At 41.8% G+C, this 27017-nt stretch overlaps 7 protein-coding genes across 12 annotated transcripts; 1 reads left to right on the top strand and 6 right to left on the bottom strand.

Annotated features, from left to right (window-relative positions):
- Positions 1-35: 35 nt before the first annotated feature.
- Positions 36-5167, bottom strand: LOC116923641 (peroxidase). Of its 2 annotated transcripts, none has more exons than XM_032930129.2 (16): positions 4526-5167; positions 3717-4460; positions 3363-3657; positions 3075-3304; positions 2964-3009; positions 2789-2883; positions 2674-2706; positions 2403-2599; positions 2091-2328; positions 1676-2021; positions 1453-1609; positions 1290-1374; positions 1129-1217; positions 856-1054; positions 692-794; positions 36-634 (listed from the first exon to the last, which is right to left on the bottom strand). In XM_032930129.2, exons 2-16 carry the CDS (start codon positions 4105-4107, stop codon positions 307-309), a joined length of 2832 nt encoding a protein of 943 aa, XP_032786020.2. In that variant the 5' UTR covers positions 4108-4460; positions 4526-5167; the 3' UTR covers positions 36-306. The 2 variants fall into 2 exon arrangements, with proteins under 2 accessions (XP_032786020.2, XP_045029757.1); XM_045173822.1 differs by having other exon boundaries at positions 3717-4765; positions 4861-5167.
- Positions 5168-5321: 154 nt separating this feature from the next.
- On the bottom strand, positions 5322-10117 carry LOC116923642 (peroxidase). Of its 5 annotated transcripts, none has more exons than XM_045173820.1 (17): positions 9904-10117; positions 9461-9612; positions 8825-9218; positions 8467-8764; positions 8179-8408; positions 8063-8108; positions 7899-7996; positions 7799-7828; positions 7531-7727; positions 7228-7471; positions 6824-7169; positions 6608-6764; positions 6461-6545; positions 6313-6401; positions 6051-6249; positions 5886-5988; positions 5322-5829 (listed from the first exon to the last, which is right to left on the bottom strand). In XM_045173820.1, the coding sequence occupies exons 3-17, from the start codon at positions 9207-9209 to the stop codon at positions 5505-5507; spliced, it is 2832 nt and encodes a 943-aa protein (XP_045029755.1). In that variant the 5' UTR covers positions 9210-9218; positions 9461-9612; positions 9904-10117; the 3' UTR covers positions 5322-5504. The 5 variants fall into 5 exon arrangements, with proteins under 5 accessions (XP_045029755.1, XP_045029753.1, XP_045029754.1 ...); XM_045173818.1 differs by lacking the exon at positions 9461-9612 and adding an exon at positions 9304-9426; XM_045173819.1 differs by lacking the exon at positions 9461-9612 and adding an exon at positions 9344-9426.
- A 1495-nt stretch (positions 10118-11612) lies between these two features.
- Positions 11613-12397, bottom strand: LOC116923662 (superoxide dismutase [Cu-Zn], chloroplastic). Its single transcript, XM_032930164.2, has one exon. The coding sequence runs from the start codon at positions 12217-12219 to the stop codon at positions 11686-11688; it is 534 nt and encodes a 177-aa protein (XP_032786055.2). The 5' UTR covers positions 12220-12397; the 3' UTR covers positions 11613-11685.
- Positions 12398-12538: 141 nt separating this feature from the next.
- LOC116923647 (putative ferric-chelate reductase 1 homolog) lies at positions 12539-14889 on the bottom strand. Its single transcript, XM_032930137.2, has 8 exons — positions 14478-14889; positions 14081-14404; positions 13777-14017; positions 13578-13714; positions 13249-13501; positions 13050-13162; positions 12852-12983; positions 12539-12780 (listed from the first exon to the last, which is right to left on the bottom strand). The coding sequence occupies exons 1-8, from the start codon at positions 14667-14669 to the stop codon at positions 12670-12672; spliced, it is 1503 nt and encodes a 500-aa protein (XP_032786028.2). The 5' UTR covers positions 14670-14889; the 3' UTR covers positions 12539-12669.
- Positions 14890-15208: 319 nt separating this feature from the next.
- Positions 15209-20885, bottom strand: LOC116923651 (leucine-rich repeat and immunoglobulin-like domain-containing nogo receptor-interacting protein 3). The gene is made up of 6 exons (XM_032930143.2): positions 20745-20885; positions 19786-20674; positions 19572-19706; positions 15952-19495; positions 15801-15884; positions 15209-15702 (listed from the first exon to the last, which is right to left on the bottom strand). Exons 1-4 carry the CDS (start codon positions 20769-20771, stop codon positions 19359-19361), a joined length of 1188 nt encoding a protein of 395 aa, XP_032786034.2. The 5' UTR covers positions 20772-20885; the 3' UTR covers positions 15209-15702; positions 15801-15884; positions 15952-19358.
- LOC116923657 (putative defense protein 3) lies at positions 17783-19047 on the top strand. The gene is made up of 6 exons (XM_045173831.1): positions 17783-17956; positions 18018-18087; positions 18154-18266; positions 18431-18522; positions 18591-18747; positions 18807-19047. Exons 1-6 carry the CDS (start codon positions 17783-17785, stop codon positions 18948-18950), a joined length of 750 nt encoding a protein of 249 aa, XP_045029766.1. The 3' UTR covers positions 18951-19047.
- On the bottom strand, positions 20832-26998 carry LOC116923638 (fibroblast growth factor receptor 3-like). Its single transcript, XM_032930119.2, has 23 exons — positions 26766-26998; positions 26574-26663; positions 26426-26462; positions 26232-26338; positions 25672-26172; positions 25447-25612; positions 25165-25353; positions 24939-25106; positions 24671-24873; positions 24427-24601; positions 24200-24360; positions 23962-24118; positions 23650-23859; positions 23379-23546; positions 23203-23291; positions 22997-23141; positions 22689-22919; positions 22406-22620; positions 22216-22338; positions 22014-22143; positions 21530-21884; positions 21358-21466; positions 20832-21246 (listed from the first exon to the last, which is right to left on the bottom strand). The coding sequence occupies exons 2-22, from the start codon at positions 26643-26645 to the stop codon at positions 21364-21366; spliced, it is 3705 nt and encodes a 1234-aa protein (XP_032786010.2). The 5' UTR covers positions 26646-26663; positions 26766-26998; the 3' UTR covers positions 20832-21246; positions 21358-21363.
- Between the last annotated feature and the right edge of the window lie 19 nt (positions 26999-27017).

Genomic DNA, 27017 nt, shown 5'->3' with positions numbered 1-27017 from the left:
AGTGGCTATATCGATCCGCAGTTGCCAGGGCAAAGTTTTGGCTGAACAAATTTATATTTTTGAAATAACAGTGTACAAATAATACATGTAACTATTTCAAAAAATACTCATTTAATGACATACTACTTCCACCTGACGTGGTAAATTACTGAAAAAAGAAATACATAACTAAGATTATCACTGATTGCTACCCCGCATGAAGTAAATCATTTTTGAAAATCCATATGATCAAAGTTTGCCTGCAAACTGTTAATAAACTTTGAAGACGAGGATTTTTCAAAATTGGGAACTAAATAGATAAGAAAATCATAGCTTCCATGGAAGAAATCCACATATGCTGTTCTCAGAACGCGTTTGACGAAGGCCTTTCGGAATGTCCTTTAACGAACACCATCCGTCTTTGCTCCAAAACGCGTTACATCCCCTCGTGTCAATGCATCTTCTGCCACATTGGCCTCCGTCTATTACGCTTAACGGAGAGCCAATGTTGTAACCTTCAAAATCGCAATTCGACGACCACTTGACACCATCCTCGGCCGTGTTCCAGAGACTGGCCCCTGTGTCGACCTCTTTCCACGGATACAGATTCATGCGAGGAATCGAGTCAAATGACTCGCAGTCCATCACCGGATTGCTAACCAGAAATTGGTAATCAAATGATGTGCCAAATGTATCACTTAGAATAACTTACACTTCAGACTCGGCTTTGAAGAAGAGTGGCTGAATGGACTTGACATGGCTGTTGTCACACACCAGACGCGAGTAGCTCGCTTTGCGGATTTCATTTAGTTGATCTGAAATAGTAGGAAAATGGTGTCAAATGGTAGTGAAAAGTTGGTGAATAATTAAACGAACCTTCAGTGAATGACCCGGTCTGACCAACAAGATCGTAGAAGAAGCGATCCCCGCGTTTCAATCGCAAAAACTGATCGGCGATAATACACTGAAACGTGGGCCCTACCATAGCTCCAGGAGCTGGTCGTTCCGAAACCCCAGCAATAAACAAGTCGATGTCGTCCACACTGGCGTACAGGAACTCGAACTTTTCAACAATCTGTCAACGTTTTTCATTTTGCAAATCGTTTACGGTTAGAAACATTTGCTTGAAGTCTAGTAGTTATGACTTACTCTTGGAGGGAAGACATCGAGTAGATCGTGAAACTCTTCTGCGCGTGGAAGCCCACAAAGTACCCGATATGCATTGTAGCCAGGTAAACCTAATTAAAGGTTAAAAATCGAATGTTACAAGTTTTAATTGTGGGATAAATTAAACTGTGAGTACAACGCACCGTGATCACGACCGCGTTGAATGTTAAGCGATACCAAATCCATTCCAAAGCCTTTGCCTTCTTCTTCAAACAAGTGATTGGTAAGCTGCATACAGGACGAATATTAACATCGTTAGAATTTGAAAAACAAAAAAACAAAAAACAAAACATGGCCATTGATTACCTCTTCGGTGAAGAAATTGTCAACTCTTTGACCGGGTACAGTTGCCAAAGCTATGAGGAATTTGTCAAGATTTCCAGGTGTGTACGTCTCTTGCGTTTTGAAAAAATGTTGACGTAATAGGATGTCCCTCTCCTTCACTCTTCGTTGGTTGATGAGGCTGTACGTAAACAATAAGGATAACTAGCTCAAGTGTTAATACTTTTAAAAAATGAAATTTGCATACTCTTGTCTTCCTGGAACGAGCGAATGGCCGAAACGGAAAGCGGCCGCAGCAAATTCGTTCAAAATGGACGGATTCACGTTCTCATCGTAATCGCGACTGAAACCGTACTGAAGTGGCAGCAATCCAAGTTCCTGCATCTTTGTCCGACCAATAACAATTGGCAGAAATTCGTTGTAAGTGATGTGCTGCATTTGAGCTATTAGAATGCGTCTGGCCTCTTGATAGAGACGCTCATCGTCCCAGTGTGGGTTCAAAGTGGACAGCAATTCGGCAACTCCGTTGTGCTCCCTCAAAAACACAGTTTGCGAAGCAACCATGTAAGGAGTGACATTAATTCGATTGTCCCCTAGTATAATTAATTCGTTTTAAAACTGTTGTTCCACGATAAAGAAACGGATGAAACCCTTCTCATCACCTGCTAAGAAGCATTTGATTTCTTCCGGTGAATCTATTCCGGTCACGGCTCTGGACAAGGCACAATCGACATCAGTGTCATTGTCGGGCGGATGCAAATCCATGTCATGATGATAAGCATGTCGGGGACGTATTAACACTTTCAATGCACCTTTCTCAAATGTTCGCAATTCAGCAGCGACTTTATCATCGGATCCGTACAAGCCGGAAAGATCCAGGAAATGCGTATTTTGGTTCATCTGCCAATCAATGATGTTTACGAGTTTGTTTTTTTTTCTAAAATTTCTAACGCTAAATTGAAAGAAAAACTAACCTGTTCTACGTGACCGAGACGGCCGTCAGTTCTGCACGACGGGGCGGATCTGGCAAATTGCATGCAACGTTGGCGAAATCTGGAATAGAATGGATCGTCCTTGGGAATCTCAATCGGAATGCATTTGCCATGACTAAGGTCTTCGTCCAAAAGAAAATTGCCGTCGTCCGTGCAACAGGGCACTGGTAATCCATCCGCTTTTACGGAAATGTCACGAGTTTGTTATCAACTCATACAATTCACACGATAAGTATTTTAATTAATATCTTACCTGATTTCGACTCCATGGTCTCCAACATGTCGTCTGTACACACATAGTAAACAAATAAGAATTTTAAAGGAAATGCTGTTTGGTAATAGAAGATTGGACAGAAAAATAGACGTACGGTCAATAAACTGTCCATACTGCATCACAAAAGTGCTGTCTGAATCGCTAGGAACGTCGATATCGCGAACGACGGACAGAGACAACAAACGCGGACTGGATAAATGAACACCAAAATTAGTTACGACAATTCAGAGATCAAACGTGAATGAAATTATAAAAGGTCATGTGATTACGGAGGGAGTTGACCACCGTCTTTAGCCAATCGAGGCGTCCACACACCTGCAAAAAAAAATAAACATTGCATAGATTTTGCATTCAGTGGTCCCGAAAGTGGCTTTAATTACCGTCGGCGTAAACTGGAGCAAGGGCCCGTTGATATTGAGTTTTCGGCAGACCCCAAGGAGTGTGTCCAGGTGGATGGGCATTATTGCACGAGCCGTTCATCGTTCGAAACGGAGAAGCCAACGTCTTTTCATCGCAGTTGGGGTGGGACGGGCACGTATCGAATAGAATGGTGTCTCTCAGCTGGAACCGGTTGGCCACACACTCGATTTGTTCTGGTTTAATTCGGTACCTGATGGCGAAGAAAGTGTTACTTATCACGTGCGCGCTACAAATGAGAAATGGAACACCTTCGGGATAGTTGCATAACAGCGAAAACTCCGTACAACGAACTATTACTGATTTTCACCGAATCGGCTGTCGAGTGAAAGAAAACCCAGCTGTGCGTAAAACTACCCGAACCTTTTCTCACTACAATTTTCTTCTGGACTAAACGCTTTTCTGTTGCCATCATCGATTCCATCTGCGATTGGCCGGCGAGAGCAGCTTCGTTCACAGCCACCAAATCGATATGCTCCACGTGAGGATCCAACTCGATGCCTTCGTCGCACGGGTTCGGCTTCTTGAACGGCGCTCGGTGACGACCTTTGACAGACAAACGAAAATCAATTGTCGTAGGAAATCATTCGAAAATCATTTTATACCGTTGAGGGGAATGTCTGGGCAACAGATTCCATGGCCTTTCCCATTTTCTAAAATGCAGGCAGTTCCCGCAGTGGCACGAACAGCATCGTACCATACAGCGCAGTCTTTAGCTGGCCGGCATTGCGACTCTAACCCACCGATGTTTGGACAGTACTTTTGCTGGGGGGAAGGATATTCCACTAGTACAGGTTTATAATTGGCAGTGTAGGGGTTGTGATAGCTTACACCTGCAGCAGGTGGATGATAATCAGGTGTAATGGGCCGTTCGGGATACTGTTTAGGCGGTAGATGATCCGAATAGACAGGATAACGACTGGGATATGTTTGGCTGCTGGCAGCAGCAAACAATAGTTCCATTACGAGCACCGCAATCAGCCACCGCAACATCATTTTCAAAATGCTTTTTGTTAAACGCACCCAAAAATGACGAACTTCACTTTCACTGATTTGAGTTGAATTCAGTCGCAATATTCAATAAATATTCAAAAATATTCAATCGGAGCAACTGACTTGAAACATTAAAAAAATTAGAAAAAGACGTTTCAATGAGGAAAGAAAATCAAAACTGGTGGAACAATCGCAATCGTTCCAGCGTCGTATAAAGTACAATGAGCACTGCGGTAAACAGCTTTCTTCTTTCCTCGTATTTATACCACGACGCCAGCACCACGTACTTGCCCGAAATGGGCAATGATTTTCGTTTTTTTTTTTTCTTTCTTCCTCTATCTGGACGTTCACAAAGCCTGGAATTGTGTTAATCAAGGTTATGCAACTATCTCGGCAACTATGAAGTAGGTTGTCTTTATACTGTTTTCGTCCCAATAGTAGAATGTGTTGTTGCACTAGTAAATTTCTAAGGGGTGAAAGCGATTAAGAGCGCAGCCGACAATCCGTTACAAATGGTTATTCATGCCAAACCGTCGGCAATTGGATGGTGAATTGAAATCGAATATAATAACAGGTGTTTTAATGTGAAACAGGGCGTGAATGTCTGCACTCGTGGTCGACAAAGAGAAACTGTGACTAAATCACATGGGAACATTTGAAACTAGATATCAAGAGAATGGGTTAAATCTTAAGGCGATTATAAATGCGAAGAAAGTCAAACTCACGAAAAAGCGTGAATGTCGATTGGCAACTTACCAAAAGAAATAAAAACAGCAAAAACCCGGGGCAGAATCTTGCCAGACCGTTTGGCCGTCTAGCTTCTCTACATTAAAGTTGTAAAGGAGAAACACATTATTTTTTTGAATTAAAAAAATTATTCAGTCAGGTGAAAAGAGGACTGCACATTACTGGAAATGAAAACAGGTCGTCTGTGGTTGCGCGGCACATGTTGTCACGTGACACTTGCACACCACACACGTATACAGTACCGTTGTTTTGTTTTGGCAAATGTCAATCATTTTTCCATGCACGGTGCGTTTCTGGTTGAGCTGTTTCGGCCACAGAATTTACCGGAAAGAGGAACTTGTGCAGAAATTGGTTGTGACCACCTGTCTCAATGCACAGTTAACGTGTGCAGTCTACAGGGTGGCCAAATAAGACGTCAAACTCAATTCCTCTTGGCGAATTGATCGAACAATGCCCTTTAGTTTCGAGTATAAGGGAAAACACATTGTGTATGCACTGTTCTTTTGAGGAAACCACAACCGGACAACGATTTCTAGAATTCAGTTATAATTTGGGCTCGTAACGGCTTTGGAAATTCGGCGTTCATTCGAGCTCATCTGCAAAATTATTGGCAAACTTTGGAATCCGGGGAATTAGATAGCAAGAAAAATAAATTAAAAGAATTTCTCCGGAAGGAGACCACATATTCCGCCAGTGAGTCGTGTCCGTTGTAGCCACTTTGGTATTGCCTTCAGGGTACACCAACTGCCATTGGCCCGAAATGCATTACATCCTACTGTATCGATGCACTTCCTGGCACATTTTTCTGCTTCACCGAGGTTTTCAACGTACGCAATTTCGTAACCGACGTAATCACAATCCGGAAACCATTTGACCCCATCTTGGCCAATGTTCCAGGATGTCGAATCGACTTCTTTCCATGGAAGAAGGCTCATACGAGGAATGGAGGCCAGACAGTTGCAATCCACAATCGGATTCCTGAACAAAACACTTTCACAATTGCTGTTTCTACATTGAAGAAAAACACAGCTTACGCATCAGAGATTGATTTAAAGATGAGTGGTTGGGTTGACTGGACGTGACTGTTGTCACAGATCAAACGGGCATAACTCGCCTTGCGGATTTCATTCAATTGATCTTGAAGCACAAACGAAGACAAAATCGATAGCCAAAAATGCTGAATGTCTCATGTGCAATACCTTCAGTGAATGAGCCGGCCTGGCCAGCAAGATCGTAAAAGTAACGATCACCGCGTTTCAGTCTTGCAAACTGATCGGCAATGATGCACTGGAACGTGGGGCCCACCAAAGCTCCTGGAGCCGGGCGCTCCGAAATGCCTGCAATGTACAAATCGATGTCGTCCACATTGGCGTACAGCAACTCGAATTTCTCAACAATCTGCAAAACCGAAATATCAACCGATTTTCTGATTGATTTTGACCTTCATCTTTTGATTTTTACCTCTGGCGAGAGAACATCGAGAAGGTCACTGAAATGTTTAGCGCGAGGAAGGCCACAAAGAAGGCGATATTCATTGTAACCAGGCAAACCTAGTGAGCAAAATGATGAGCCATTCATGTACAATGAATTAAGAGTTGAAGCAACGTACCTTGATCACGGCCACGTTGAATATTGAGGGATACCAAATCCATGCCGAAACCTTTACCTTCCTCTTCAAACAAGTGATTGGTGACCTGAATTAATAGCCAATTTTATTGCCACCCTAATTCAAAAACGAACAGCTTAACGTGATTACCTCCTCGGTGAATACGTTGTCTACTGTTTGACCGGGAATAGTTGCCATGGCTATGAGAAGCTTGTCGATGTTTCCAGGTGGATAAGCCTCTTGCGTTTTGAAAAAATGCTGACGAAGAAGTAGATCTTTTTCGTTCACCCCTTCTTGGTTGATGAGACTGCAGAATCGAAACCAATTAGCAGGGAAACATGATAAGGACATCGAGATAGTATGTACCTTTGTTTCCCTGGAACGAGCGAATGGCCGTAACGAAAGGCGGCCGCAGCAAATTCGTTCAAAATGGACGGATTCACTCGCGCATCGTAATCCGTGCTGAAACCGTATCGAAGTGGCAGCATTCCAAGTTGCTGCATTTTCTCTCGTCCGCAGAGAACAGGCACGTATTCGTTATAGACGATGTGTTGCCATTGAGCGACCGAAATCCGCCTGCTCTCTTGAAAGACCCTCTCGTCATCCCAGTGAGCGTTCATGGCAGCAAGCTGTTCAGCAATTCGGTTATGCTGGCGAGCAATAACAGTTTGTGAAGCAACCATGTATGGAGTGACATTAATCCGATTATCACCTGCAATAAAAAGGGTGAATTTATTGAACAAAATTAGAGCCCAACGAGCGTAAATCACCTGCTTTAAAGCATCTGACTTCTGGCGGTGGATCTATTCCGCTAACGGCTTTGGATAGCGCACACGTTGAAATCTCCGGACCAACGTCGTCGGGAGGCGGCAAATCCATGATGCAATGCTTACCCTTTCCTTTGACTCGAGTTACATTCAAGGCTCCATTTTTAAACGTCCTTAAATCACGAGCCAGTTGCTCGTCTGAACCATACACCGCCGAGAGGTCCAAAAAATGTGTGTTTTGATTCATCTAACACGAACGAAAGTAACATATCGTTCCAGTTGAGTCAAGTCCTAATAGCAACTGACCTGATCCACATAACCCAATCGACCATTCTCTCTGCACGCGGGAGCCGAGCGTGCAAATTCCATGCAACGTTGACCGAAACGAGAGTAAAATGGGTCATCTTCCGGAATTGTTATCGGAATACATTTGCCATGACTGAGATTTTCTTCTGAAAGAAAGTCTCCACCATCCGTGCAACACGGGACTGCCGATCCATCCACTTTGGAACGAAAATAAACAGCAACCCTCAACCAAATTTAGCTATAATTAAAACCAAGTTGTCCCACTTACCCAACTTTGATTCCGCAGTCTCCAACATATCTATTTTTAAATTGGTTAATTTTAGAAGTCGTTCGACTTTGACAAGAAAATTAAAACTCGATGGACGTACCGTGATCCACAAACTGTCCAAATTGCATAACCCACGTGGTATCGCTTTCGCTGGGGACGTAGACATCGCGAATCAAGGAGAGAGATAACAGGCGCGGTCTGCAGCAATTCAAAAGAATTTAGAACACTTGATTAGAACACGTAACAAAAATAGAAAAACATTACGGAGGTAATTGGTCCCCATTTTTAGCCCGGCGAGGTTCCCACACACCTACCCATAACAAACGGTGTTTTAAACTCGACCGAATAATTTTTTAAAACTAAAAATCGTGATGTGTTACCATCTGCATATTCCGGTGCAAGAGCACGCTGATATCTGGTATTCGGCACCCCCCATGGAACACTTCCAGGAGGATGAACATTGTTGCATACCCCAGTTATCGTTCGATAGGGAGAGGTCACCATTTCTTGATTACATTCGGGATAAAAGGGACACTCGCTGTAAATGCCTGCCTCCTTGACATGATATCGGTTCAAAATACACGCAGCCTGTTCCGCCTTAACCCGATACCTAATTCATTAATCAAGGTTTTATAGTAAACTAGTAAATTAACAATTGTTATTTCCACCTTTTGACGAATTGCTGAGCTGCAAAGACTGCGTACAAAGAGCTGTTGCCGATTTTAACGGAATTTTCTTTAGATTGAAAGAAAATTGTGCTGTGCATATAACGGGATGAATTACGTCTGACCGTGATCTCGTTCTCCGCCAGACGTCTCTCAGATTCCATCATTGATTCCATATACAATCGACCAGCACGATAAGCTTCGTTCACCCAGCCCTGCTCGATTCTTTCGAAACGTGCATCTAATTTCACCCCTTTCTTACACGGCCTCGGTGTTTCAAATAGGCTCGCTGCATCACCTCCTTTAAATAAAATTAAAGCAATTGATCAAACGCATTCAGAGAGCGATGCAGTTTACGTACTGTTGATGGGAAGATCCGGGCAGCAAATCCCATGGCCAATTCCATTAGCAAGTACGCAGGTATTGCCCGGAATAGTGCGAACATCATCGTACCATATCGCGCAATCTTTAGCTGAACGGCATTGAGACTTCAAACCTCCGATACTGCGACAATCGTTCTTCTGGGTATCGTATCCCAGACGTTTATAGCCTCCGGTAAGTCCGTGGTTGAACCCTGCAGACGAAGCAACAGCTGGTTGTTCTGCATACGTAGGCAGTTTGTAAAGATATCCCGATGGATTGTCTTCGTAAAGAGTAGCTTTTTGGTGATAAGGACAGTTTTGCGTAGCATCCACGTCAAAGAGGACACCAATGACGAGCACAGAAATCAGCCACCACGAATGCATTGCATCAGTCTGTGAAAAATCGAAAGGTATTGACTATATACGCTAGTATACTCTAGCGACAAGATGATTAATTGTTTGAAATATAGTGTGCAACTTTTCTAGATGTTTCTAGATTTTGACAGTTGGCCAAATACTGGGAAATTCTTCTTTAGGGGAGGCGATTTCTTGTTTGCTCCCTTGACGACTTTTAACTTGCCTCCGGGTATTGCAATAGGCACTAAATAATAGAAAATGAGTGGAATTAAATTTACCTTAAGAGAATGTAGGGTGAAAAACAGTGCTCGAATGAATGGTATCCTGTGTGGTACGTAGACGAACGGAATCTACGTCATATTCTTCTGTCCCCCCTCATACTTATAGCTAGAGAGATTACCATATTTGGACGCAGCTTGTCAGCCATCACCTGGTGATATATTTAGCTTAAATTTAAAATAGCCCTGTCCTACAGCGATAAGGCACTAAATTCGTCTAAAGGCAATTACAAAACAACATGCAAATAAAGCATTAGTTGAAATGAATCGAAAACAAGGTACAGAATAGATATGTAGCTAGCGTGAGACGTGCCCGGCTAAATCGCAAAGGAGATAGAAATGTTAGATAAGACTATGTAAAGGATTGACAGAAGAAAGACCGTACTTGCCAATCTCAGTCCTAATTAAAATTAAGGCGAAAACAAAAGGAGAACGTTGTTTACCTTTGTGGCCACGACAGCGGCTTTGGAATTGGCGAACGAATGTGTAACCAGTGATAAAATTTCAATGCTGCCTCACGTGAAGTCGGTATAGACGCAATCAGATTCTATCGACACATTTCAGGGCTGAATCGAAGCAAATTCCTGTTCATTTTCTTTAGCTGATGGTGTTTTATACTTGTTCATGCCGAATGCAGAGCACTGAATGCACTGCAATTCGACTCGAGAAAGAAAGGAAAGTATATGGGGATGGGTTAGGTAACCAATTACCATATTTTCCTAATGGAAATCTAAAAAACATTTGTTTTTCTCAACCGTTTCTCGACCCCTCCTTTCCATTCTCAAGGACAACTAAGTGGTGCAATATTTTTCACTTGTTTATGAATATTTTATTCACACGTGGAAGGTTACCTTGAAAGGTGAATCAGCCCTGCCATCACCAAATCAATTTAAAAAAAAAACTGAATAGAAGGTCAGTGTGGAAACAAGTATTACAAGTCTACAAATCTTTTTTCGTCATTCTTCTGCCTGATTATAACCTTGTGATGGGCAGCCACATCTACATATTTGTCTCTTCATCTATTGCCATCACAAAACCTGGTGGGTTCAGCCATGGCTTGATGCATTAGACGGTCGAATTTAAATTTTTTTTGGCTTTTCCTCGTGAATTCAGATTGACGAACTGACTTCTGGCGCCATTGTTAATGTGGAATTTTAAGAAAAGACGTGTTCTTCAACTTTGATATGGTTTAGTTTGTGCTGTGTTCTATTCGTGAATGTTTTAATTCACGAATTGTTATTTTTCCGAGGCTATTTCAGAAAGTTATTTTAACACGCCTGTTTTAATAAAAACAGTTTGGGGCTATTTTCAATTGGTACGATTGCGGAAAAAAGAATTACACAAAACGGCAGTTTTTCACGGACCTCGAAATGCAAGAATTGTCTAGAAAGCGTTTTGTTTTGGACACCCTATTCACGCACGATCAAGCAACAGGCACCAATTCAATGAAAAGAAATCTAAATTCATTTTGAAAAGATTATTTTGTCATGAGAATACGTTTAGGCCTCATTGCTTTTCGGAATTAGAAAAAAAAACAAAAGACATTCGGCGAAGAACAATTGTAAGCCAGGGTGACAATAGCAACGCATGTCCGACACGAAATGTTTTGGCTTTGTAAATTCTGCCTTCGCAATGCATCGTCGCTTTCACTTTTGCTAGCTGTCCCTTAAACACGATTTGCTCTATTGAAACAAGTTTTTGTCAACTCATTTGTCCAGATGGTTAAAATTCTTTTTACTTCTTTGCGTTGCTACCAATTGTCTGTAATGCAGTTTTTTAAGGGGCCCTGTGTTATGCATGACTTTCAATTGGTGCCCAATGCAAATTCAAAACTGTTTTTTTTTTTTTTCTTTTTACGTCCGTTATAAATATGACCGAGAAACTCGAACGAAATCTGTGCCAATCGATTAGCACGTCAGCGGCAACATTGCGAATGCACTCACAGCTGACTGATGCGAGTAGCTTAATCGTGTAGAAACCGAATGTTTTTCCCCTTCAAAGTGCAGATTTTGCTGCGGAGAGATAACTTACGTCATGCCTCACCTTTGATTCCTTTGTTTCAAAAGGTAAAGCGCTCTATGAAATTAGACAAAGGATTTGCAAATGAAAGTAGAGAATTTTACAAGTCACCCTTTCCAGTAGTTTTTCAATGTAAAGTCAATTTCAAATGTATTTCAACGAAGCCCTCAATCCGTAATCGACTCAGTGTAAGCATTAGTGATTGTTTAGTACTTTTTGCGAATATAATAGTTGTTGATGGCCCCGCAAGCAAGTCTAGCGCCGGGATTGGCGGTGGCAGTGAGATTATCTTCATCGGCGTGAACGACGAGAGCCCGTCCCACGATGGATTCCGGTCCACTCAGTGAGATGAGATTGTCGATCATCTTGATAAAAGCTACTCCCTCTTGATTGGCAAAAACGTTACCCAAGTCACCGACGTGACGCTGATTAGCCGCGTTTTTCGGTGATCCGTGAGGCGCCATTCGCGGATTGTAATGCGGACCAGTCGAATTGCATCCATTGCTGAACACATCACCTGAAGTGTGGACGTGGAATCCGTGCTTGCCGGGCGTTAAACCTACGATCCATCCGTCCAATCTAACCCCAAAATTAGTTTGTCGGAGGTAAACCAAACCTTTGATCTTTCCCGATTGTCCAGACAGGAAGGCGAAGGCTTTTTCTTTCGGATACCGGTAAGCCGAACATCCTAGAATGGACATTAGCAACACAAGAGCCATCAATACGTTCGTGATTTGCATTGCGATGGAAAACGAATTAATTTTTTACGGACTGTTGTGGGACAGGTGCAGAATCAGAGTGCACACACATTTTACGTTACACTCTAAACGATTGCTGCTCTTTTTCGATTGGTCGTTGTTTGACTCTGATTTCATGCGGTAAGCATTTTTTTTAAGGAAACCAAATTACCTTCCGCTTCGAAAACAGAGACATTGTTTTGATATAGGAAACCAGATTGAATTATACTAGAAAAACCACACGTATCCGCCCGACTAACCGCTCGATCAAATGCTAGATTGGAACAAGTCAACTCGACACCACACGTTTAAACCATTTACGTTTGCAGTTAAGGTACTCGCGTGTATGTACACCAATGAGAACGAAGCTAATAAAAGGGAATAAAATACAGCTTTAATTTTTAAAAAATTTGTTTTAAGAAATGATTGGCGTTTTGATAAAAAAAACAAACATCACGTTTGCTTTGCCCAAGGACCGCTGGCTATTGTCGCAATCACAGCAATAGAGAAGACGGCCACCAGCAAAATGTAAATGAACAGCACAATCCGGCGGAACTGTGATCCCTAATGTTTGATAACCATAAGATTTCATTAGTAGAAATAAAGAAAAAGCAAATTTAATTTTAAAAAATTACATAAGCGTCTGTTTTAGTAGTGGCAAGTGAAGCGGAATCTTGATAACTCTCACGAGGAGGCAACATGTCTCGCATGGCCATACCAGGCGTTGGTTTCTGACTCCAAGGGGCGTGATGGCAGTATTGCACCACCTGCATTCAGCAATCGAAATAAAATAGAATTAAAAACGAATGATTAAGATTTAAAAAAAAATGTACCGTCAAAATGAGGTGGCCGAGTACGTGAACGACTGTGTACGTAACTAGAAGCCACGTAACCCAATACGGAATGGCAGCCTTGTCCAGACCGACGGCCAAAAAAATGCATACAACTTGACATTTCCGAGTTGACCGAAAAAGAAAAGTACACGTGAAATATCACAGAGAATTGAACAGTTTTGCGTGCGATTATATTTACTGCCAAGAGTGTGGGCAGATTTGCCAACCAGCCAATGTGCCCAGTTGAAAATGTAACGTCTCGGAGCCTCCGGATGAGGTCGGAAGTAAGCCATAAATGGTTGAATGAAAGCCAACACAGTGGTGATGACTCCGATGACTGCGTGAGGATTGCTAGTCACAGGTATGGACGTCCATCCTCCCAGCTCGACAAAGATGATGATAAAAGCAATGACCGTCAATGCCCAAGTGATGGCAAGTAAAATCCGATGGTACTACAGTCAACAAGAGTCGCATTTCGTTTGCCTCAACGTGTACAAACATCCAAAGACATGAAGCAATAACACCTACCACAAACCAGAGATCTTTGCCCATAAACTGCTGTCCAACCCACGTGAGTTTGTAGTAGCGGGCCAGTAAAATGCCACAAGAGGCGGCCAACATCCATGCGGTCACCATAAAAGTGCCGTGAAGTTTCACCAACGTGCCTTCAAATTCAATCTCATTACTGTCTGTGCCGATTGGTGAAAGCATTATTGAGTGCCCTAACCTTTATTGGCACCGACTGCAGCCGTTTCAGAGAGTTTAACCGAACGGGCCGATACAGTTTTTTGCCTCTCGTGATAAGAAATGCCTTCGTTCGAAGCTGGTCCTCGAGCTAAAAGCAAGTGATACGTTTGAGACAAGTCAAACATTTTCTGGCCAATGGCCAATTGTTTCTGTCGTTGGAATCGACAGTACAAATTGCCGTCCTTGTACGTTGCCTGCGTCACATTCAATCCGCTTCTTGGCTGTCAAAATGAAATGAATTTTAAAATGTTTCCATCTAAAAAAAATCACTCGAAAACTTGTACATCTTTGAGTCGAACGTTTGTTTTGCTGTTGTCGTTGTGAGACATGTAGGCGTTGACTCGGCCATTGACAATTGTGCACTCTGTAACACTATCATCGCCCATGATGTGGTCGTCCGACAGTCCAACGGCCACAAACGAATCGGCTGGAGCGTTGACGGCCCACAACTCGAACTCGTAATGTTGACCATTAACCGCATAAGTTACTAGGGCCGAACACGATTTTTCCTCGATGCAAACACCACCCGGAAGGCCGAAACAACCTTTAATCTGACCACAGCCGTCGTAAACCGAAGGATCTTGCGAAGAAACCTTGGCTGCTCGAGTCTGTGACATTTTAAAATTTAAAGCAGTCCATCACAACGAGTTAGAAATGAGTAAAGACAGAGCGAGCTCTTACAGAGTCTGTGAAGCTGTGCTGTGGGGTGTTGGCGATGGGCGTCGTCCTCGCCGTCGATGGTCGCACATCAACGTAATACGGATCGCCAGCAGGATTGTAATTCTTTGGGATATCGGTGTAACCGTATCCTGTACAGCGATGGATTTGAAAAATAGCCAACAGAGAGAGCAGTCTGATTAGTTGACGCGACATGTCGATGTCGAACACCAACTAACGAAATAAACGACCACGACCAGGAAAAACTGTTGCTCAGTAGAACTCACGTCCTTTTTTTTTGTTGTTATCTCGGGCAACGGCTGGAAGTGAAATGCGGTTACTGTGGTGATGATGCAATTGTTTTGTTTAAATGCAACTTTCTAAAGGAAGTACCGCCTTTTCCAAAGTCGGTGTTTCCCGTAGAAGGGTCGAGACCTTTCTACCAAGATGCACTTTCGAAAGTTTTTTTTTTTTCTGTATGGCAAACGAGAAGGTTGGGTCTGCAAACCAAACCGAGACCTTCCCCCAGGACGTAGAAATAAGTAAAAAGTATGGAAATGATGCCCAGTTCTTAATAGTGTGCATTAGGAAGAATATATAGACACGTGCTTTGAAAAAAAATTAATTTGCATAGTTTTCAACAGGTGCCATGAACGGTTTTGACATTTGGTTCTACATACATTTCTAATGCTTTTTTTATAGTTCAACGTTCTATAGTGCACCCTTTGATGTTCAAGGTTTTGGAAACTTTAAAATTGAAGCAGCTAACTTGATGTATTGATGAAAGCATCAACTATACAGCGCCAATTAAGCCAATAAGAACAATCCAATGTAATCTTAGGTATATCATAAAAGAGAGGGTATTTTTCAAATAATCATTTTCTTAGCCATGACAAGACAATCGTATAAATGGGGTAGAAGAAAACGGGAGATTAGTTTCATTCAGAAATTAGCCAGAAAATGCAGTCGTACGTCTTGTTGTCGATCGTGTAATTCGTGAAGGAGTGGACCCTTTCAGTCCTTTAGGTGTTGATCCTTTTACTCCGGACGGTGTCGATCCTTTGAGTCCTTTCGGGGTGGATCCTTTTATTCCAGAAGGAGTCGAGCCTTTCGATCCTTTAGGCGTTGATCCTTTTATTCCGGATGGCGTCGATCCTTTGAGTCCCTTCGGGGTGGATCCTTTTATTCCGGAAGGCGTTGAACCTTTCAAGCCTTTGGGCGTCGATCCTTTTGGGGTGTCGTCACCCTTCTAAAAACAAATGCAGTTACAGCTGGGCTTGTTTCGTCTGTTGTCGCAATTGACATTAAAGACTGAAAACAAAGCAAATTTTAAAAACTAAAAATTACCCGACCGAGCCTTTGAGCGCCGACGTCGGAGGATGCGTGGGACTCGACGACAACAGCGATGACGACTAAAACAATCAAACTCACCTGCATTCCAAAATCATAAAAAGTTCAAGTTAAATACAAACACATCAATTCGAGATATACTATTTACCAGGTACTTCATAGTGACTAGAGAAGAAGAAGAAGCAGCAGTTCCATCAATTGGAACGTATACGAATTGACTAAACGACGTTCGAGGCAAGCTATCTTATACCCACAACTGAATGGCAAGAGGGGGATTAGACAGTTATGATTAATGCCTTATTTTTCGTTGGAACTGCTGCGTTTCTGTTGGGTGTTAATCAGATGGCGCAGCACATGTGCGTTTCAGGTGGCTTCAATAACCCATCGTGTTGTATTCACGTATAACCTGTAAAGTTCTGGATTTTTCAAACACCAGTTGATAAGAACATTTTTGAAGTTATTGGAGTGGAAACCGAGCAATGTTGGCCAAAGTTTCGAACCTGTGCACCAGGTGTTTAGCATCCGCCCCAGTTTGTGCCGCCACATGTGCACTATACGATGTAAATAACGAAATTGGTTTGCAGAGCTAAGGGGCTAGGCAGAAATAAAATGCGTTCCAGGATGCAACTTACACGAACGGATCAGTGTGTACTTGTGTAGGAACCGGATGTGGAAAAAGGTATACTTACTAGTTGCTTCCAATCTACACGAAGTTTACACCTCATGTTAATGACGAGCGGTGCTGCTCAAGACCAAAATAAATTTCGATGCTTCTATCAGATCCACAGTATAGAAAATATAAGGCGAGTTTCTTCTTGAAACGGTTCTATAGTTGGGTTATTCTAGACTGATGCCCGAGATCAGATAAAAATGATGTGACAATAATAGTGCAGTGCTTGGATTATTTTAAAGAGGTATAAGCCTCTCGACCACCTCTTCGGGATGTGGAGATTCGATAGCAACTGCTACCACAAGTTTGACAGAAAACCGCAAAAAAATGTTCGAATATTAAAGACGGCAATCCATTGGCATATAAAACTGGCGCTGGGTAAACATTCGTTCCCAGTTGTCAAAGTCGAACGGCTCTGTCTTCTTCAGATTGGTTTGCTGAGCCAACTATAACTAACGCATTATTATATTTGAAAAATGACTATTAAGAAACTCGGGGTTTGCTGCCTCTTTCTCTTGGCTTTCATCTCGGCAACTCGTGGTCAGTAGCTATTGAATAACACAATTAACCATTCGATCGTTAATTTTGTAACAGCCTTACTGAAGAAATTGCAATTATGTAACGCAGGAGAGTCGGGATGGGAAGTGACGTGTGTAAGGACAACGCGGCCGGATGGAACGTCGAATACTCATTGGAGAGGAACGACGATAGAACTGCCAAACAACTGGCAGAATTTGGGACCGGCCTCAAGCGTGAAACGAAACGTGGATGGCAGCATTACATCCACGTCTACCTGGAACCAACGTAACAAACCTAAGAGAAGTCAAGTTCGTTGTTGAGTTTCTTCCAAGATTATCAGCACGAACAAAAACGTTACATCTAAATACACAAATGCTAAGAAATATCTTAAATGTTGCGTATCCCGCGTGACGGATATTCGTTAAATAAGAAGAGGAAAAGCTTTACACAACACTATTGTACAGTACGGGGTATTTGACAGGACATTGCGACAGGACGGAATCGATGTTAGATTAAACAGCACTAGGACATATATATAAAACGGAATACGTTCAACCGCTAACCAATACAACGAACAAACCAAAAAATGTCACTGTGGGGAAAACAATTAGAACTAAGTTGGTGTCCCACTGAATAATGAACCTACTGCAATTGTTTGCGATAAACGAGAAGTAACCTCTATTTCCTGGCCATCGTTGAAATACGTGCATGAACTGACGAATCCGGGTCGACTTTTATTAAAACCAAAAAAAGACACGGAGTTTCAGTAAATAAAACGTGCCCATCCACGATGGACGTATTCGCTTTTGCTGCCTATGGGTTGCTCATTCTGCCATTGATTATTCGCGTCGATGGATTTCCTAACGGAGCACCAACTGCTTCCTGCTCAACCATGAAACCGGGACATTCTGTCGATCCACAGCCTCTTTCCACGTCTCCTTTCTTTACGCACATTTTTAATGAGGTATAACACGACAAAACGAGACAGTTTTCACGAACTATTTTGATTGTCTTTTCATTAACAGGAGACTGTCTTGGTGGACAATGTGGTGCGTCTTGAATTACGGGCTCGTAATGGAGTGACTACGTTCAAAGGTAAATGACTTGCCGATTGAGAAACACGGTAATGTAACATGAATGGAACGTATCAATTCAAATCAGGTTTCCTTGTCATGGCATTCGACAAGGATGACAATTCAACCACGGCCAAACCAATCGGCATCTTTCAGGTGCCCAGTGACGGCAGACTAATCAGCTGCATCGATGGCGACCAGGTAAAACAAAATTCTTTTCTACACAATTAGTGAAACAGGTATAGGCGTTTGCACCTGCAACAGCTATCGTAGCAGATGATGCAATGGGAACGTCTGTATGCAAACAAAATGTTGAAATTAATGTTTTTCCCCCAATTGATTGGCGGATGAATCAACAATGACAGAATGCCGTCACTCATAAGCTGAATAACGATAAGAAATCAGTAAAGGTGGAATGGATTCGGCCGAAAACTTTTGCAGGTCAAATTGTCTTCAGGTGAGAAATTGCATCGCTTAAAAATCAGAAATTGTGGAAATTATTTTTCGTCCGCTGGTGCGACACAGGACCACTTTTGTACAAGAATTCAATACATTTTGGGTCAAGACGGAATCAAAAACTGTGTCCTTTGTCACCGTCCAACCAACAGTCACACCGACTGCAACCGGGGCGACACCAATTCCAGCCATTTCCCCCAAAACAACATCTCCACAACCATTTACTGTATACAATTCAAAACTTAAAACTCTTCTTCGTCATTCGTAACTGTATCGATTTAATAGTTGTCGACCACGACCAGCAGTCCTTCTTCCCAATCGCACCTTTGCTGGATTATGCAAATGAATTTGATGAATGTTAGGCATTTCGGCCTCGAAAAGGGCCTAAGGGGCGTGCTCAAGGATCTACGCTGTTTCAACATAACATGAAACATGTTTTCGATAAACGTTTACAGACCTTATGTGGGTTTCGTTGACAGTCTGTCATTTCTAATTGAAGTAAATACAATGACGCAAATAGAATGAAGTACCTAGTGCCATTATGAATTAACATTCCCAGACCTCAAATTTCCGTCTAGAAACCCAAATGCGCACGTCCTGCCTCACTCCGTTAATTAACGGAAATATAGAGTATGATAACTATGAGGATAATGTGCCACCAACTTCAAGGGAAGGAAGTGGTTGCCATCAATATCTTCAAAAACCATAATTGACGTTGATAAAAGAACCTTACGTCGTATAGATTTTGCCCTCATGTTCTACATTTTCCCGTACATCGTCTGGAACTTTCTACAAGTCGTTTAAGGAAACGTGTTGTTGCTTCAATATCAAACGTGTCTAACAATTTGCGTAAGCATCGGGATTGAGGTCTTCGAATCTAAAGAATCCACCGCAAACTCCGTTTTTGACGCTAGGGATAAGAGGTTGATTGTCGCGAATCAGCCAGGCTAATCCGCAGCCACAGTCGAATGGATCTTTACACACAAATGGAAGAAAAGATTTAGTTACAAACAAAATAATTTAATTTATTTTGTTTGAATGTGTACATACTTCCAGTAACAATGACTTGGCCTCCTACGGCAGGTGGTTGAACCGTCATCTGTTGCAGCATCGATTTGAATACGTCCTCCCTGAAGGCAGTCAATTTGTTGTTCTCCAAGTTCACCTGGGCATACGTGTAGTTACCTGCACGTCATTTAAAGTCAACGAAACAATTACAAATTTATGTATTTAATTATAGGACATTAGAACCATTTTTAGTTACCTTGAAAAGCACCGCCTTCGATGGCTGTCAGCGAAACATTTTTAAGGCCGAGAAAGTGGACGGGAGAGCTGAAAATCAACGTCGATAGGCTCATAAACGCGATGTCGTTGTTGGACACTTCGTACGTAACCAATTGCGAGAACGCGGCGATCCTCGGCACTTTGGACAACGCGTTGCCCGCTAAAGACAGTTGTTCCAACGAACTGGACGACGAAGAACTGCCAATCGAGATTAAAATGTTATTGACTTGCGGATCGTCCAAGTTGTTGCCGTCGAGATATAGCCGTTCTAATCTGGCTGGAGTCAAGTCGGGAAAAACGACGTTTCCCAATCCCGTGCAACGTGAGATGGTCAGTTCCTTGATGGCGAGTAAGGTGCTAGTAGGTAGGCTCACAATGGCATCAACATTCCATGTGTTTACAATGCTCAGGGTATGGAGAACTACGAAACCTTTTAAGAAATTCATGTCCGCTTGAGCTGAAAGATCGCAGTCGTGAATTTCAAAGATAGTCGTGTTGAAACGTGTAAATTCAAAAGAAGCTGAATCGATAATTAAATTAAGTTTGGCTGAAGTTGATGGACATCTCAGATAAATGTGTTGAGCTCGTTTGTCTTTCAGAACATCGGGAGGCAACATGACCGTGCCCGAAAAGGAGGTGACCGTCAACAACACCGAATAAAGATAGAGACTTTGAGTCCGATAAAAAACATCATGGATGTTTTCTAGGGATACGTCAGCACAAACGACTTCTAGTCCATTGGAAGTTAGATCGCACGAACACGGAGAATAATCTTCTGGGCAGGCACCACGCTGGACTTCATCCCTGGCTGCTAATGGGTTTGCTACAACTAATCCATAAATTGCTACAAGAATCCCAAAGGCAATAATCTTGCCACATACACGAGTGATACAGTTATTCTAATTGCCCATTTATGATTTATAAATATGAAGACCTTACCTGCAAAGAGTTGTAGACCAATTGCATTGTGATACTCTTATTTCAGAAAACTTCTGACAAGGTGTTTACAATAGGCAATGCACACGATGGTATTAGAATGGCGTTTACTGTAGAAGGGCTCTTTTGCCCAGAATGTGATGATTGAACAAGGATATGCTGATACCTTATCACACCTATTTATCGTTGCAACACCACAAGACCCACGATTACGTTAATCACCAGCAACAAATCAACAGAAAACGGTGTTAATCAAGACAATCAACATACGACGTACTAACATTTTTTCATGCTGTTGCAATCCCTCTCCAGAGAATCCAAACAAAGAGCTTTTTTTCTACTTACTTGGCAAAATTTGATGTCGGGACCAATGGAGGAAGCACAAATTGACACTCAAATAGCGCAATGGTAATTGTAATGGCAGAAGATATTAGGGTATTTGAACAGGCACCTTCGATTGACGATTGGACTTTTTAAATGGCGCAGTGAACTCTGGTCGCTGTAACTGTAAAAAAAAATAAAATAAAATAAAAAAATGCGAGATTTAAATGTCTAAATCATAAGATTGAAAGCAATCGACTTTAAGCAGAGGCGTTAATAATTTATTTTGATTTACTAGTCATTAAACTGTAGCAACAGCTTGTTCTGGTTGCCGGTGTGGATCTGTTTCCTCGTCGATAACACATTGATTGCTATAGCCCGAAGTTGAAACGTTTAACCGAACGCTGAAACAGAAAAACGATTTTACATTAACCTAAAATTATCCCAATTTCCAACACAAAATGTACCTATTTTTCGATTGATCCACAGGGTCTAGGGCATAAAAATTCGACGAGGAAGTGGGACGTAATGGAAGCCTGGCTGCATAGCCTTCAGCAGGTTTCACCGTAAAATTTTCCAGCGTCAGCCTTTCTGCATTCAATCTTTGATAATCTTCATTCAGTTGCAAGTAGAAAGATGTCACGAAAGATTCCAGTGGTGCGTCAAGCATTTCCTCTATTTGAGTGAAAGTGGGTCGCAGATTGGGATCAGCGTTCCAGCATGATTGCATCACACTTGCCACGCAATTTGGCGTATGTTCCGGTTTCTCCATGCGATACCCACTCTTCAAAGCTTGTAGGAATTGAAATTCATCACTGTATCCTACAGATAACTCCAAAAAATATGTTTTGTTGTAGTTTCGAAACAATTGATTTTTAGGGTTATTTTGGACGACGTCCTTCAAGTAACGACCTCAAAATCAAACAAGCCGGTAATTTGAAATAGGCTAACCTTGGTATGGGGTTTGTCCAAGTGAGAAAATCTCCCACAAAACGATGCCATAAGACCAGACATCCGACCGGGAAGACCATACTTGATCCGTCAGAGATTCGATGGCCATCCATTTGAGCGGCAGCAAACTCTACAAGATAAGTTTATGAAATTGACTTCTATAGAGAATACGGTATAGAAGTCTTGGAGCTCAAGTCCTTACTTTACTCTTCTTCGTGTAATTTTCGTCCTTGTAAAGACAACGCGACAATCCGAAATCGGCCACTTTGACTACGTTGTTTTCACTCAACAGTATGTTCCGAGCAGCCAAGTCACCGTGCAAAACCTTTTCGAAGTTGAAACAGAAAATTGTTGACATAATCGGTTGCACCGCTCAGACAACAAGAGATTACCTTTTTGCTAACCAGGTAGTCCATCCCGCGTGAAATTTGGAAAGCCCAACATACCAGCTTACTTGTAGTAATGGCATCATCCGCACAATCCTCGATGACGTTCGTAACCAATTCACCAGATTCATCAACTTGACTGACAAATGTTTCACGGTGATTTATCAAGTACGAACGCAAATTACCAAAGCAGCAGTACTCCACAATAACAAATATTTCACCTATCAATAACACATTATGGTAGATCACTATTTCCAAAAAACAAAGTTAGATGGAATTACGCGCATACCTCGATTGATTGCCTTTGTGCAGGCACCCAACAAGTTGAGGATGTTGATATGCGACCCCAAATGAATCAAGATCTTCAATTCACTGATTAGTCCTTCAAGAGCCGTTGTATCTGTTTGCGATCTGACCATTTTAACGGCAACGGTACTTACTGCTCTATTCGATCCGTCGTTGATACCCACCGCTTCAGCTTGGAGTACACGACCGAAACAGCCGATTCCCAGCTGTTTGCCTTCAAACACAAAAGAGCTTTATAGTTTAGATCTTCTTGTGTGTGGTGCGCATGACTTAGATTGCAGATTTAAATACCTAGACGCAGACGATTTCTCGGGAACTCCCATCGTTTGTCGTAAGGCAGTAAATCAGCCTGTTCTTCCAACGGCAAATCCCGATTCAGTCTGGACGGGTCGCCCTGAAGAAGACTCTCCAATCTCATGAAATTCCTTTCCCCGTTCTAGTGAAGAAAGGATATCCATTAAACGCCAGATCGTGAGAACGGAAGAAACAATTTAAACCTTGTAAAAATAGACGAGCGCAATGGCTATGGCAATAAAAAATACTCCTATGATGATGGTCACTGATGTTACGATGGAAACCGTTTTGTCTACAAACAAGGATGCAACAATTATACGAGTTAATCAAATTGTATGTTAGTCACCGTAAGGTCAACACGGATCGTATAATTACGTGCCTCGATTTTTCGGCAAAACTTTCAACTCTATGGATTCAGAGTAAGTTTCTTTGCCACCGGTCATGAGACATTTGTAAGTAGTCGAAGCATTCATCATCTTCACATTGGAAATTGTTAGCTTCCGCATTTGAATTTTGTTCTTGGTGTTGGTTACACCCAATTTCAATCCTACGAGAAACCAGGTTCGATAAGTTCGACTTAGGCGTTAGACATTGTCAATTTTCATGCGCATCAAAGTTTGATTTCAACAAAAAATTATATTTATCATTACCTGCGTAACTTTTCGAATCAGCAATTTTAACTTGAACTCCATCTGAGATGGCAAACCAATCCAAAACTGCAGAAAAATCGTTGATCCTGAACCCTTGGCAATTCAACTCCACCTTCTCGCTTTCCACTGCTGGGTCAACCTGGCTGGTGAGGAATCCGTCTATTCTTTGCGGAGGAGATTCACAGCCAACCACACATTCGATCGTTACTCCTTAAAAATCGGAAAAAAAAATCATTCTATTCACTATTCACACATCACACTATTTAACACTTGTTTGACTAAGATTTTTAAATGCCCAGTGCCATTACGTACCCACTACTGTTATGGAGAAAATGATCGAAGGATCGAGACGCCCGAAAGGTGAACATTGGTATATTCCATCGTCTGCCACGGTCACCTTTTCGATAATGAATCCTTGTTGGGGATTGTACCGGTAATTATCGTCTGGTGATGTATTATTCAATATGATCTAAATGGAGGAAACGATTAAACACAGCGAATGAACCGCATTACAGCAAGTCTTGTAGATAGCACGATTAATTTGTTTTACCTCGTCACTTTGGCCGTTTTTAGCCAGTTTAGAAATATCCATGCCTATGCTGGGATGCACAGGTCGACAAGGAATGATCGACTGTTGACCTAGGACTCTAAAAAATTCGTTGCCTGGTGTGCTTCTTAAACTAATACTTGCGTCTTCTTTTGATTTACGATCTGCAAAATCGAGGCAATTTAGTCGAATCATTTTAAGGAAACGCGTTTTGTTTCAATTGAACAAACCATCCACATAAATATATTGGCTAACGCTCACGGGCGGTAATCCGTTTAAAAGACAAGTAAATAGTCCTTGTTCCGCAGTTGTCACGTTTGTTATAAATATCGTCATGTTGTCGGTACCATCCTCTGCGTTGCTTGTCTTAGTCACCGTGATCCTGGATGACATTTCTTTTTTCTTCTTTAATCAACAACTCGTTAATTAAGCGATTTTGCTTTTCAAATATTCAAGTTTAACTGAACACCTCACCTCCAAAATGTGGCCAGAATCATCTTCAAATTGTTCCCGATGCCACTGGTAATAAGGTAGATAACCTCTAGTACCGAAATTGCACGAGATGCGAAGCTCATTTCCAAGCGGAATAACCCGATAATTATCTGGCGTTAGTGAGGCAGGTGACAGAACTTGTTGCAGTTGTTTTTCAGTAAGCTGAGCTGGCCAATCAATTTTCTCTACAATTCATTGAAAGCGACAATGAAATTCAAAACGGATACATAGACTAGAAGTTTAGACTTACTCAAAACATTTAGCGAAAGAGCGGCTGATGTCAGATGGACAGCAGAATTGTTTAAACTATGAAACACAAAACCACATTTATAGATGCCGGACAAGTTAGTCGATACGTTGAAAATTCTTAATTGCGGCAATGCTGATCCAGTTTCATCAACAAATTCCATCCAGACACCTGTTGAGTAATTAGGAGTAGACATTTTGTAAAGATAATACAATTTTATTCATTTTACCTGTTGGTAAAACAGGGAGAGTCGGAGTCAGAGCTGTTTCATTCCCATCTCCATTGTCAGTAAAAACAGCAAACCATTTGACCGGGTCGAAAGGTGGTTGTCGCTTTTTCAACTGCTGCGGGTCGCACGTCAAACTCACGTTATTTCCTTCCAATGGATCGAATTGTCTGTCTATCTTTAATTGGATACCTGTTAAAAGAACAAAATGTTCCATCGATTACTCCAGTGAAGACCTTAATTGTTATGATAAACCACTTTTTTTTTCTAAAAATTTATACTAACCAACACTAACGATATGAAAAATCATCCATGCCTCTGTTTTTCCTTTGTGAATAGTGATTGAACAATTGTATTTTCCATCGTCATTCGGCGATACATTGCGGATGATAAAACCTTTTAGCGGGTCGTACTCGTAGTTATTGTTTTTGGTGGTGCCATTGGATACGATCTAATTCCATAACTTTAATTGCTACATTCATAGAATCTGTTTAGTTCGAGGAATTTTACCTGAACAGAGACTTGCGTGTCGTTGATGTACTTTGAAATATCCACACGTGCGCCGGTATAAAATGCTGCACTTGGACGGCAGGGAATAATAAGTTCTCTTTCACCAAGATGTGTGAAAAAGAATTGATGATCTTTCAGAACGGGGTCGAAAATATTTGCTTGAAATTTACATATGGATGGCCAACGGATTCCACCAGGCACGTCATGCCAACAGTCATTGATGACAGCGACAAAATGCTCGCTCCTGTCGAAATTGTTTGGTTCATTGGCACACCAATTGGTGTACTCGAAGGGCTTGTCAGGGTGCAGACCGGAATAATCCCAGACCCAGTTGGATGGATTCAAGTTGACATTGAAGCCCGAAGTCCAAAATTGATTATCTATCGCGTCCCTGTTTTCCTTGGCTAAATTATTGACATAGTTATTTTCTGTCTCAGTTTCGAGTGTCACGAGATGCATTTCATTATCGTGGCAAAACTTCTCTGCGCCTGCTCTGTCCATCTGGTACGAGAATAACAAAATATTAACAGTTTCATGCAAAAATATAGAAAATTGCTTACTCGTTTGGATACTATGCAGTAGCAGTCCATCTTTGAGTTTTTGGTGCATTTCGTTATAAATGGACTAGCATCGGTGGGACATTCACGCAGCTTTGGAATCTGCTCTGCTGTATCGCGCAAATTAATTCGTCAAAGAAATTCCAGGGTCAGACTCAGCAAACATGGTTTAGAATTGTAAATGAAGAACACATTACCAGTACCACTGCGCAATCGACGTATCTGGTTCCGTTGCTGGATGTCAAAAGAAAAAAGAAAATAAGGCCCACGTTACGTACGGTTGGTGCAATTTATTAGAATATAAGCGTGGTCAACTGTAGTTAGATGTTAACTCGTTCAGTTTACCAATAATGACGCCGATTCATTCACGGGAATGCAGAATAGGCCGACGATGAATGGCACAGCAAACAGGAGCATTTCACATGGAATCAGAAACTACACAAGTAAATAATAGCACAAATTAATTTGGGGCAAATTACTTTGCAATTATTTTGGCTTAAACGTTTATTACTTGAAACTGATCAACGACATTCTTACCTCAAGAACGAGACTATCCGGAATAAGTGCCACATACAGATTAACAGTCACAGGAAGTTAAAAACCTAAAACCACAATTCCCTACCACAAAGTCGTTGAACTTAACAAAATTGTTTCGATACAACTTTACCCTGTTACTTCGATAACCTTTAATATACCGCAACAGTCACTGCCAAAATATCATTAACAAAGGAAGAGACGAGTTCATACCTTTCGCCTCGCAACAGATACAACTCGAAAATAAACACATCT

The sequence above is a fragment of the Daphnia magna genome, linkage group LG5 (genome assembly GCF_020631705.1).
Source record: "Daphnia magna isolate NIES linkage group LG5, ASM2063170v1.1, whole genome shotgun sequence".
Taxonomy (NCBI): Eukaryota; Metazoa; Arthropoda; class Branchiopoda; order Diplostraca; family Daphniidae; genus Daphnia; species Daphnia magna.
Note: the sequence above shows the minus strand (reverse complement) of the source record. Positions and strands in the feature narration are given on the sequence as shown.